The sequence below is a fragment of the Hyperolius riggenbachi genome, chromosome 3, assembly GCF_040937935.1.
Source record: "Hyperolius riggenbachi isolate aHypRig1 chromosome 3, aHypRig1.pri, whole genome shotgun sequence".
Classification (NCBI taxonomy): Eukaryota; Metazoa; Chordata; class Amphibia; order Anura; family Hyperoliidae; genus Hyperolius; species Hyperolius riggenbachi.
Window position 1 is genome coordinate 487,529,314 of NC_090648.1, and position 12,893 is coordinate 487,542,206.

The 12,893-nt window shown below is 48.3% G+C and overlaps 1 protein-coding gene and 1 long non-coding RNA gene across 4 annotated transcripts in view; one reads left to right on the forward strand and one right to left on the reverse strand.

Annotated features, from left to right (window-relative positions):
* The window catches only part of LOC137564366 (uncharacterized), a 128,959-nt gene that overhangs the window by 28,227 nt on the left and 87,839 nt on the right, over positions 1-12,893 (reverse strand). The window lies entirely within an intron of this gene.
* Positions 1-12,893, forward strand: part of LOC137564365 (T-cell immunoglobulin and mucin domain-containing protein 4-like) — a 30,838-nt gene that overhangs the window by 1,594 nt on the left and 16,351 nt on the right. The window contains exons 2-3 of one of the 2 annotated variants that reach the window (XM_068278152.1): positions 3,672-3,762; positions 11,739-12,095. In XM_068278152.1, the coding sequence (XP_068134253.1) occupies positions 3,714-3,762; positions 11,739-12,095 (406 nt within the window). In that variant the 5' untranslated portion in view covers positions 3,672-3,713. Of the gene's footprint in view, positions 1-3,640; positions 3,763-11,738; positions 12,096-12,893 lie in introns of both variants that reach the window. The other variant, XM_068278153.1, reaches the window with a different exon arrangement.

Below are 12,893 nucleotides of genomic sequence, written 5' to 3' on the forward strand. Positions count from 1 at the left end.
GTGTCGCCGGGCTCCCGCCGGTCAGCCATTCCGGAGCGGGGCCTAGGAGAGGAGCCAGGACGCCGTTGTGGGACCTCACGACCACCGCTGGGCTGGAGAAAGCCCTGGCTGAGTACTATTTTTCCTTTTCAGGGTGAGCTTGGAGTCCCTTTAAAGGGAAGAAATGGCAACCCTGAGCACCAGCAGTGACTGGCCGGTGCACGGGATCCGCTGACCGGTGGTGGATTCACCATCTTACAGCCCCACTTCCTCATAAGAAAGAGGCTTTAAAGAAAATCTGTAATGTACAAAAACCACTCTGGGGATACTTACCTGGATCCTAACGAGGCGTCCTCCGGTGTCCTGACAATCCAGCGCTGCAGCCCCTCGAACCGCGGCGAGGTCAATATCTACCTACCGCGATTCTGCGCAGGTGCACTAGCGGCTCTCCGGTCGGGTTAAGGCGGAAATAACCGACTGGATTGTATCCGCTCTACTGAGCAGGCGTGAGTCCTTCGTGTCTGCGCAGTAGTGTGGATACAATAGGGGTCGGCTATTATCGCCTTACCCAAACGAAGAGTTTCTAGTGCTTCTATGCAGGATCAGGGTAGGTAAATATATAATTGCTTGTCGGGGGTGGTTTCGGGGGAGCCAGCGCTGGATTCCGACAAGCTTCAGAGGTCAGGGAAGCCTCATTGGGACTCTGAGGCTTCCCCCTCCCGAGGTAAGTATCTCCCAGAGGACTGTTTTTTTTTAGTACATATGTACCAGAGACTAAGAAATAGAATGAACCGATAACTGGCTCAGTCATGTCCAGCCTGGGTCTTCTGCGCATGTACAGACCTCCCGGGCATGCGCAGAAGGCACTGACTAACGCGACTGAGCCTGTTACTGGTGCTGATCGCGGCTGAACAGCAGACCGCGGGAGGACGATGAGGGACTCGGAAATGCTTATGGGGCTGAAGGAAGCCCTGGGTAAGTATCGATTTGTCCCATTTCTTAGTCTCTGGTTTACTTTAAAGGACACCCGAGGAGAAAATAAACGAATTAAATAAACTATTGTATCTATCTTCCTGAAAAGGACTTTTAAAGATATTCCACAGTTTTGTTTTATGTTTAAATCTACTTTTTAAGTTTTAACTGTTTGTGCTCAATGAGACATACATTGAAGTATGACAGAGCTAAAATCTATGAACTATTGACCATTTTTATCTCTTTCCTGCTCTCAGCACCATTTTCTGCTAGGAAAGTGTTTTATAGTTGGAATTTCTTATCAGTGAGGGTCACACTGTAGTCACTCCAAGTATATGGAGGCTGCCATATTCATTTTCTTTTCAGCAATACCAATTGCCTGGCTGACCGGCTTATCATCTGCCTCTAATACTTTTAGCCATAGACCCTGAACAAGCATGCAGCAGATCAGGTGTTTCTGACTTTATTGTCAGATCTGACAGGATTAGCTACATGCTTGTTTGTGATAGAATTGGTGAGAATTTGGTGCAGCATTTGGGCTGCTCAATTTCAAGCTGAAATTGCTCAACTGGGTCGATTGGTCAGCGACGGATCATGAACACATCACTAGTGGCATTCAATTCGGTGACTGACGAGAAAGTTCTCTCACCTGTCCACTGCATGGCCCGGTCTCTGCTTCTCCCCAGCATCTATTACACTCCTGTCCCCAGGCGCCCGTGTGATGTATTGCGGAAGATACTAGGGGCCTCTAGTGGTCACATCACCCCTAGTGTTTGTCCCCAGCATTACACTACACAGGTACCTGGGGACATTGATATGAAGAGAGGAGCATCCGTTGGGGAGAAGCAGAGACAGAGATCAGCTGATGATGGGGGGAGGTTACACCTGGCAGGTACATAGATTTTCAAGGGTTTTATGCTGAAATTAAAGAGGAACTTCAGCCTAAACAAACATACCGTCATTAAGTTACATTAGTTATGTTAATTAAAATAGATAGGTAATATAATCTCTTACCCACCCTGTTTTAAAAGAACAGGCAAATGTTTGATTTCATGATGGCAGCCATCTGTTTGGTTGAAAGGAGGTGACAGGGAGCATGAGACACAGTTCCAACTGTCCTGTGTCCTGAGCACCTCTCCCAGTTGCTAGGCAACGTGAATAACAACATAGGAAATCCCATCATGCTCTGCACAGCATCAGGGATAAAAAGCCCGGGCTTTTTTTCTTTGATGGGCGGAGCTTAGCTAAAAATGCAGCTAAAAATGATGATTTGGTAAGAAAAACAAAGTTCTGATGCTGTGAAACTGTTAAAGAAACACCAAGCCTTTTCAGTTCTGCTGAGTAGATTTTTAGTCCGGAGGTTCACTTTAATGAAAATCTGTGCGCAGTGTGTTGAGACAATTAAGCAGATAGATCCTCCCTCTGATCAGTGTATGACCACTTGTAAATCAGTGTAATTTGTTCATGTTGTTTTTTACACAATCAGCCTTCACATAATCATCTTTACTATTGGCAGACAAGGAAAAAAAACAGCACCAACTGCCATTATCTATATCAAAACCCAGTAACAATGCAATAGGCCAAAAACGTTTTTGTTTTTTTATAGATATACATATGCACGGAGGGAGATACTTGGTTGCTTGGCAGTTGGGAACAGCCAGTGTTTCCCACAATGCAACAAGGCTCCCACAGTGTGATGTCAGGACCTAGGTCTTGACATCACACTGTAGGAGGAAACGCCACAGTTAGGCCTCTTTTCCACGGACAGTTGAATTGTGTGCTCAGCGAGCAGTTACCACACAGCAGTGATTAGTTATCAGGCAGAAGAAAGCAGTTGCCAGGCAGCAGCAAACAGTTGTGAGAGTTTGAGAGGGATTTCCTTGCCTATCAACTGTCCCTGGAAAAGAGGCCTAATTGTTTCACCACAATATCAGTCATACAGACCCCCCCCCCCTGACGATCTGTTGGAGGGAAGGTAAAGATTTCTCCCTCGCCTGGGTCCCCCGATCCAGCTTTAAAAAGTTAAGTAGCAGCCGCTACTAGTAAGAGGCAACGGGCGGGGATCACTCACCTCTTCCTCGTTCCAACGTGCATTCCACTGCCGTCACTTCCTGCCACGCCGCCCACTGTACTGTAAGTGGACGGAATTGCAGGAAGTGACGACAGTTGGCGCACGCTGGAACGCGGAAGAGGTGAGTGATCCCCGTCGGTTGCCTCTTACTAGTAGCGGCTGCTACTTAACTTTTAATGCTGGAGGGGGAGCGCAGATCGGGGGACCCAGGCGAGGGAGTTCGGACCCCCCCCTCCCCGCCACTAGGCCCAATACCCCCTTCCTGCCCGCTACCCCCTCCAGCTCGGCGGCCCCCCCCACACCCACGGACAGGCGGGTGCCGCACCACCCTCCCCCAGAAGTGCCGCCTGAGGCATTTGTTTCAGCCCGCCTCATGGGCGGACCGGCCCTGTGTATATGAGGAGCGGAGCACTTGAGGAGCCAGAGACTCCTTTATTGTTGCATTGTGGGTAAGGCACAATACTTACGTGACACATTTACAGTCAGTTGAATGGCAACTCGAAGTATAATAAAACTCAGCAGATTTTGCAGAAGTTTGGAGTTCTTGCCTTGATGTACAGCTTCCTTTGTCTTCATTGTCACATGATAAGATGACTGAACTTGTGATTTGCTGACTAGTGACTTGGACATGTTCCTTCTATGATCGCAGCACACAGAGACGGGGAGAGGACTGAGGGGCTCAGCTGCAGCCATGATGGAGACGTGTGTCAGGGTTGCTTTGTGTCTGCTGCTCGGCAAAGGTAAGTGATAAGCCCAGGTCTGTCCCCTAATGCAATGGTGGGATGTAACAGTGGATGTAGCAACGTTTCACTATGGTAACTTCCAACATTCAGGTCCAGTGCACTCCAAAAACCTCTAGCAGATCCACATACCTCCCAACATTTGAAGATGTGAAAGAGGGATACTTAATCCACGCCCCCTGTGCGGCCTTAAAAAAATCCTGAACTAAAAAATTAAAAGTCAAAATAACCATACACCGGTCATACTTACCTCCTGTGTAATCTACTCATCAATCTTTTTCTCCTCTCCTGCGTCCTGTTTGACCACTGTGATCAATGGAATTCTCCGTCCTCCATTTTGAAAATTGCCATTACCCCATAACCGCTTCCTGGTCAGCACACTGTTAAACTGTAACATCGCCCACGTGAGCCATAGGAAATCATGGACATTACCTAGCACATCCGTTGTCCTCTCAGCTATAACTGACAGCAACTGATATATTTCAGTTCTGACAAAATGTTGTCAGAACTGGAAGGGATCATTGTCAGAAGAAAACGGTAAGCTTCTGAGATTAACTGATGGCAAGGTAACTATGTAATGTTCAATTGAAGTTACCTCGTGTTTATTTTAAATAATTTTACTCAGCACAGGTTCCATTTAAAGAGAAACATAAATTAAACAGCCATGTTCACCAAATAAAAGAATTAGCTAGCTATGTGCCCATATATATCAGGATTAGGTAGAAAATGTGCCCCTAGATATTAGGTAGCCATAGTGGACCCCCAATTGCTGGCTGGGTGCAGGTTAGGGCAGTGTGCAGGCTGGAGGCTGGGTGCAGCGAAAGGGTGCTGGTTAGGGCAGTGTGCAGGGGCAGGGTGCTGGTTAGGGAAGTTCAGGCTGGTGCAGGGACAGGGTGCTGGTGGTTTGGGTAGTTGTGGCTGGGGCAGGGACAGGGTGCTGGTTAGGGCAGTTCAGGCTGGGGCAAGGTGCTGGTTAGGGTAGTTGTGGCTGGGGCAGGGACAGGGTGCTGTTAGGGCAGTTGTGGCTAGGGCAGGGTGCTGGGACTGGGTGCAGGGACAGGGTGCCTGGAGCAGGGTGCAGGGTCATGGTGCCTGGGGCAGGGACTGGGTGCCTGGAGCAGGGTGCTGGGACAGGGGACAGAAACTGGGTGCCAGGGGCAGGGTGCCTGGGCAGGTGCAGGGGCTGGGTGCCTGGGGCAGGGTGCACTGACACTTGGTGGGGAGGAGGGTGCTAGTGGGTAGGGGGGTTGTCAGTGGAGGGGGGGGGGAAGCCCGTGAGTGTGGAGGAGGGTGCCACTTTTAGGTCGAGGGGGGGGGGGAATGCCTGGGCAGAGAAGAGGCGGAAAAAATGATCAGGCTCCAGCCGCGGTATTTAGGGATGCGGGAGCCGGCTTCACTCCTCCCTCCCTCTGAATGCCCCCCCTGTGTGCAGAGTTTGCGGAGCGGGCAATCATCTTACCGCTGTGCACCAGGCCTCTCTCATGTCCAAAGTTATTTGGGCCCCGTGAGCTTTGGGTGAAAGCAGGGAGGTTGCATAAGTATAATATAGCAAGGAGAGGGCCAGCTCATATCACAAAGGCTGCATCTGAAATGACCAACAGCTCACATGTGCAGCACCTATAATAAGCTATCTGCACACTTCGCATTCAGTTCAGATGCAAATCATATGCATAACTACTATTCCTTACCATGCAAATGGGAAACTCAGGAAAACAGGCTGGGAGCAGCTAACCTGGTAGTTACATACAAGCAAAATTATGAAAAAGGGGGGAGGTTGCGCATCCCTAAAAACATGCTGCAATTGACTGGTTAATCGCTCCGGCATGCACACCTCTATTAGGCTGAAAATACATGCCCTGTGTACAAGACAAATGCTACATTTATTATACTATGGAGGAACTTTGGCTTCCACTATAGTTTGCATGCAAAGTATAATATACTGGACACTTGCACCACGGTGAGGCAGACCTCCGGGCAAGTGGCCTAACCTAAATTATAAATAACATATGTATAACCTTGGGAGCAGCTAAGCAAAAACGTGTAACTTACATTTTAATGGACAGCAAGGAGAGGGCCAGCGCATACCACAAAGGCTGCATCTGAAATGACCAACAGCTCACATGTGCAGCACCTATAATAAGCTATCTGCAGAACATAGCCTTCTCTCTCTTTAGGTAAGCATCTGTTGTTTTTTTTTTTTTGTTCAGAGTGCTTCAGGTTTTCTTTACGGTGAAATGGGGCCAAAGGCAGGTAACAACTTTGGCCCCATCCTTGACAGCCACCTGGGTTTTTTTGGGGGTAAGATTTGATGGGGGGCTAGTAGGCCTGAAAGATAAATCGAATTTAAATCGAAATCGCGATCACCAAGATCACAATTTCAGAATCGTCAAAGCGGCGAATATCGCGATCACGTCATTTCCACAAGAGGAAGTTTGAAGAAGCGCCTTCAAACTTTCCCAAAGTCCCAGTGCCCGCAGCATTGGACATACCTTCCATCCTCTATCGCCCTCTGCCGCCTCTTGTGCTTGGCAAAACTTCGGTTTCCTGTATGTCACATGATATACAGGAAGTATGCCGTGCATTAGAGCCTGCAGGAGGCAAAGTGGATAGACGGGAATCTCTGGACTCGTGCTTGAAGCTATGTCCACAACTGATGCAACTTGGGGGACAGAGGAGGCACAGAGAGAGACAGCGTGGGCACAGAGAGAGACACAGAGAGGGCACAGAGAGAAACAGAGTGGGCACAGAGACACAAAGGAGGGAAGAGAGAGACCCAGAGAAGGCATGAAGAGGCAAAGGGGGCACAATGAGAGACGGGGACAGAGGGGGAACAGACAGGCACAAAGGGGGGGAACATAGCTTGATTTGAAGGAAATCGTGAATAAAATCGAAATCGTAATTTTGGACAGAAATCGCTCAATTCAATTTTTTCCTAAAATCGTTCAGGCCTAGGGGCTAGCATCAATTAGGCAGAAACCCATCTCCACTCGAGGGACCCGTCGAAACTGTGGAGATGATCGATCTCTCTCCTGAAAAAAAATCACCGGCTGACCAGACGAGTGCTGGGAGCCACCCTCCAAAGTAAGGTAATGTAACAGGAGGGAAATGGGGAAAAAGGCACCCACCTGGGTAACTAAACACATTAAAAGCAATAGAAAGGGGAATTAAGAGGTGACTTACCACAAAACATGACACAAGTACTGTGAAAACCTGTCATTTATTTTCCTGACTGTGAGCCCTGATGAAGCCGGAAGTAATCCCGGTGAAACGTGTTGGTAACGCACAGTGGGCTCGATTCACTAAAGCGTGATAAAACAGTCATTTCACATGCAAACGCGTGTGTAAACCATTGTGCGCGCGTGTTGCGCGTGAAAAGTTTATCGATCGCGTGATAATTTTTATCGCGCGTACAGCGTTGCTGTTCGTGCGATAAGTGCGCTTTTCACATGATAATTAAAGAGAACCAGAGAGGAATAATTAAAAGTTATTTCTACATACCTGGGGCTTCCCGCAGCTTCAGAAACCCTAATCACTCCCACGCCGAGGTCCTCAGCTTCCTCCGTTCGCTGGTGCGGGTCCCGTCACTTCAGCCCGACTGGCCAGTCGATCGTAGCTGAAGTGCGCTCCTTGCGTACCTCTCACGCGGCTGCTGGAGAGTTACGCAAACAGCGCACTTCACTGGCGTAGGCTGGCCGCGCTCCCTGGAAGGAAGGGACCCGCACCAGCGAACGGAGGAAGCTGAGGACCTCGGTGTGGCAGCGATTAGGGTTTCTGCAGCTGCGGGAAGCCCCAGGTATGTAGAAATAACTTTTAATTATTCCTCTCTGGTTTCCTTTAAGCAGATAGTTTGGTATTGAAATCAGCAATGGTGCTGTGAAACATGTCAGTCAATTCAATTACTGTATAATTCATTGCGCGCGATATTCTTTACGCACAGCGTGTAATTTAGTTTCCTGCTGTTTTTAATTGGACTATTTAGTGTGTGTATATAAAAGCTTTTTTTTTTTTTGAGGGGGGGGTTTTGTTCTACGCTGATCGCGTACACAGTTTCAAGCGAATCGCGTGATGTGCTGTGTGCAGTTATATCGCGTGATCTGCATTCCGTTCGCATGATCTGCAGTGATATCACGTGATACTGATGTGTATCACGTGCTATCCCGCCTTTTCGCGCAAAGCCATTAGTTATTGCGCGCAAACCTTAGTGCGCGTGTGAAATCACATGCAAAAGCACTTTATCACAGCCGTTATAAACGTTCTCACGCTTTAGTGAATAGTAGAGATGTTGCGAACTGTTCGCTCGGCGAACATCTTTGGGGCTTTTACTACTTCCGGGTCGCTCTGACCCGGAGTAGTACGCCTGTGCTGCCCGGCAAAGTGCGTCCTAGATCGCGCTCCTGTTGCCGGGCACTCTCTGCGCATGTGCGTGACGTCGTTCATGACGTCACGCACATGCGCAGAGAGTGCCCGGCAACAGGAGCGCGATCTAGGACGCGCTTTGCCGGGCAGCGCAGGCGTACTACTCCGGGTCAGAGCGACCCGGAAGTAGTAAAAGCCCCATGCTTTCAGAGATGTTCGCCAGCGAACGGTTCGGGAACCGTTCGCTACATCTCTAGTGAATAGAGCCCAGTGTGTTGCCTATGTGAGCTGTTCTATGCCTATTTTCTCTGGTGATTGTCTCTTGCCTCCAGCCTTCTAATGCTCAGCTTATGCATGCACTACACTTGTGGATGATTCATTTGGCTACCGACTTCAATGGCTACAGGTGACACACGAGTATATCTGCAGTGCTATACGTTACATGTGCATTGAACTGTCATGAATATCGCACTTTGCTTCGCTGCCTTTCACCTACGCTCGTGCAGTCTGCTATGTGGCCTTCTTCTTCTCTGCTTTGCATAAGCTTCATCACATGACTTGCTGCGCTGAGCAATGACGTTTTATGTGTATTACTGCATGACAAACGAAATCACTGCTAATCATTAATGGCTTGCTTTGGTTAAACATTGGCTGTGGATGTGCCTGCTGTTTACTCCTACGACCTACATGCACGATGCCTTAGTGTAATGGATAAGGGCTTTGCCTCCAACACAGGATACCAGGGTTCGAATCTTGGCTCTTCCTGTACAGAAAGCCAGCACCTATTCAATAAGGAGCCTTTGGGCAAGACTAACACTGCGGCTGCCAATAGAGCAAATCCTAGTTGCTGCAGCTCTGGCACTTTGAGTCTGCCAGGAGAATAACGCAATATAAATGTTGTGTGTCTTAAACCCTCTGGGTTGTGGCAAAGTAAAACTGGAATATATAGTGACTGTGCTTGTGCAATTGTTGAAGACACACTCTCTCTCTCTCTCTCTCTCTCTCTCTCTCTCTCTCTCTCTCTCTCTCTCTCTCTCTCTCTCTCTCTCTCTCTCTCTCTCTCTCTCTCTCTCTCTGGGGCCGGGGTGCCTCCATATGGAAAAAGCAGTCAAAAAATGATTACTACTGTCGCAGAAGGGAAGATGCCTGCATGAAATCATGAAGAAACATTTAAAAAAAAAGCTATCAGGCATTTATTTGCGACAACCAACAGGATCAAACTTGTATACAGGTAGTCCCCGACTTACGAACGACCTGCCGATACGAACGGCATGGATTCTGTTTCCATGAAAACAAGTAGAAAAAAAAAATTTCAAATTATACTTTGAATTTTTTAAAATCAATTTTCTCAAAAACTACAAGAAAAAAAAATGGCTTTTAAACTTGTATAAGCAGGTAGAGATGACACAGAGGGAGGACACTGGAGGCACAGGGGGGCACAGAGGAGGTACAGAGGACAGAGATGGCACAATGTTCCAACTTATGAACAGATTCAGGTTAAGAACGAACGTACAGTCCCTATCTCGTTCGTTAACCGGAAACTACCTGTATGTTAAAAAAAACACAAATCTTTATTATATTTTTTAATGTTGAAAGATTATATAAATCAAAACTATTATTCACAAATAACCCCAAATGTATGTACCCATAAAACATCCCCCCCCCCCCCCCCACCCTACTTTCATGGCATTTAGTCCTCCTGCAATCTGCCGCCCGTTGCTGTCTGACCAATATTGTCCAACACACACTGGGCATCCCCAGTGGTGATCAATTAAAGTGGAAAAGCAAGGAACTTGTAATATCTTCTTTCAAACAACACCTGATATATCCAAAGTACATTAGCAAAACTCCTAGATTTATAGGTGATTCTCCCATGATTCTGTAATAGCCATGTGTCCAATCATACAAAATTCACAAAGTAACTGAACACCCCTTGACATAGATCCTTTTAATAATACTTTTGTGGGGTAACCCATTGTGAGGGTGCTTTCAAAACTTTTCTATCATTTGATTTTGTCTGGGCTGTCTGATAAGGGTCATTGGACCGTTAATAATTCTGGTTACAGTGAGCGGTTTCCTGTTGTAGGCCGTTGTGGACGGGCCTTGGGGTTGTGGCGAGCAGAGAGCTTGGGGTGCCTCTCTGATCGTGGTGGCAGTGGAGCATCGACAACATGATTTGGGGGTTCTCTCTGTGGGTGACGGTTGCAACAGGAGGTTTGAGAATTATCAAATGGGATGAATAAGTTGACAAGGTGCGACGGGATAGCTCTGAGACTCAGGCAGGGGAGGCGATACAACAGAATCTCACGTCCAGTTTCAGACGCTTAGGACGTTTATATGAGGCAAAATCTAAGGCCTGGTGGAACCGGGTATTTTATGAACAGTACGTATCCAAGGGAGGCAACCCCCTTTGGTTAAGGATCAGATCTTCCCACACAGAAAATAATTGACTGACAGGGCCCGCCTTAGGTTTCACAGCGCCCTGAGCGAAACCTGATTTTTGCGCCCCCCTTCATCCTCTTCCCACGTGCCTGCACACACACACAGGCCCATATGCAATTCACCTTTTCTCCTGAGATATCTCTAAGGACAGTGGTTCTCAACCTTTTTGACGTTGTGACACAACACACCAAACGCTCAGATCTCTGTGACACGTCACATATGTATAGTAGAAAAGATACTATTAATAGCCACGAATGGATGGAAAGAGTGCATTATCCTGAATATACTTAAAAATGAAGGCTAGAACCTTTCAGGAATATTAATAAAAACAATCAGTGGGATCATTAGCCGCCCCCTCCACCCCCCATTTAGAATGATAGTACAGCAACGACAATTTGCACCACGCGTTAAAGCTGCAGTGTACCCCCCCCCCAAAAAAAAACGCCCTTAGACTCAGTATGGGTAGGTAGCCAGGTATAGGTGCCCCCAGTATAGGATCTCATGTGTAGGTGCCCTCAATATAGGTTGCCAAGCATAGGCGCCCCCAGTATAGGAAGTCAGTTGAAGGTCTCCATCGCCCCCATAGGTAGCCAGGTGTAGGTGCCCCCAGTGTAGGATCTCATGTGTAGGTGCCCTCAATATAGGTTGCCAAGCATAGGTGCCCCCAGTATAGGAAGTCAGTTGAAGGTCTCCATCGCCCCCATAGGTAGCCAGGTATTGGTGCTTCCAGTATAGGTAGCCATGTGTTGGTGCCCTCAGTAAAAGGTAGCCAGCTATAGGCGCCTCCTTGGAAGCCGGCGCCCTGAGCGACCGCTCTGGTCGCACAGGTCAAAGGCCGGCTATGTTGACTGATTCCCTCGCCCCCCCGCCCCCGCACAAACACCCTACCATACACCTAACCCTAACCACCGCCTCACCTTAATTATCCCCCCCCCTCCCCCCAGCAACCAAGCATCACCCCGCCACAAAAATAAAACGGGAAACCTAATTTTCCAGGTTCTGCCATAGGCCCCCATTGAAATCACAGAATTGAGGATTAGTTTGGGCGCCCACTATTTATCAGGCACCCCGTGCGCCCATATCTTGCTTCAATATCGCTGTTTTAATGGGCGCTGCTGGAGAGAACGCAAATTCCCTGCCTCCCCTTATAGACACTGACAAGCTTTGTGTATTGGCAGGTCTATTGGCATCGGCTGTGGAGGTGAGAGGCAGGCTGGGAGGTGCGGTGACCTTACCATGTGCACTTCCTTCGGAGGAGAGCGAGGAAGCCTACGGGTGCTGGGGAAGAGAGAGGTGTGACACCTTTACGTGCAACGAAGAGATCCTCAGCATCGACAAACTCGGCGTGATCTGGAGGATCTCTCACAGACACCAGCTACTGGGGAACGTCACGCAGGGGAACATGTCACTGACCATCACTGATGTCACTAGGGAAGACCAAGGAACGTACTGCTGCAAAATCAAGGTCAAGGGATGGTTTCATGACGACGATAAAACTGTGACAACTGAGGAACATATGCTGAAAGTACATGAAGGTGAGAATTGTACTATTGTATTTTAGTAGTATGGCAATTTTTTTTTTCCTTGGATGCAATAATAAAGTCCTGGCCAAAAGTTTTGAGAATGGCACAGATATTGGTTTTCACAAAATTTGCTGCTTCAGTTTTTTATGGCAATTTGCATCTACTCCAGGATGTTGTAAACACCGTTCATCAGCACACCAGCCATAGTTAAATGCAACCATGGCCTGATTGGAGACAAGGCCACAAAAGCCATGGTCTAGGGCACCAGGAAGCAAGGGGTGGACAGTGGACTGAGACACTAAGGTTGTTAAACTGCCAAACATGTAAAACGGAGCAGTCACAAACCCAGTTCCCGGCTGCCCTGCTTCCATAGGGGGCGAGCAGTGGAGCACTGGTCCTGTGCTCCCCCCATCCTGCGCTGTGCTCGCTCCCCCAAGTAAGGAATGGGGGGTTGTTCAGGACCAGGGAAGTGCACAGGATTAGGGGGGGGGGGGCACAAGACGAGAGCACAGGGACAGAGGGAGCACACAAGACTCGGGGGTTGGGGTTGGTGACAGTGGGCCTTGGGGGGTAAAATGTCCAAATCCGGCCCTGAATGCAACGCACTTTCATTGTGCAGTTATCCACGTGTAGAACTGACAATTGTTTCGGGGGCCACACAGGGTCCCCCTTTCTCAAGGCGTGTGTTATATTGAGACAAACAAATCACATATGTGAACTAAAATACAAAAAAAGATTCTAACAACATTGCTGCTATATATAAATACAGCGTGGACTGCTAGGGACGAAAACAAAAAGTTGGACTACACC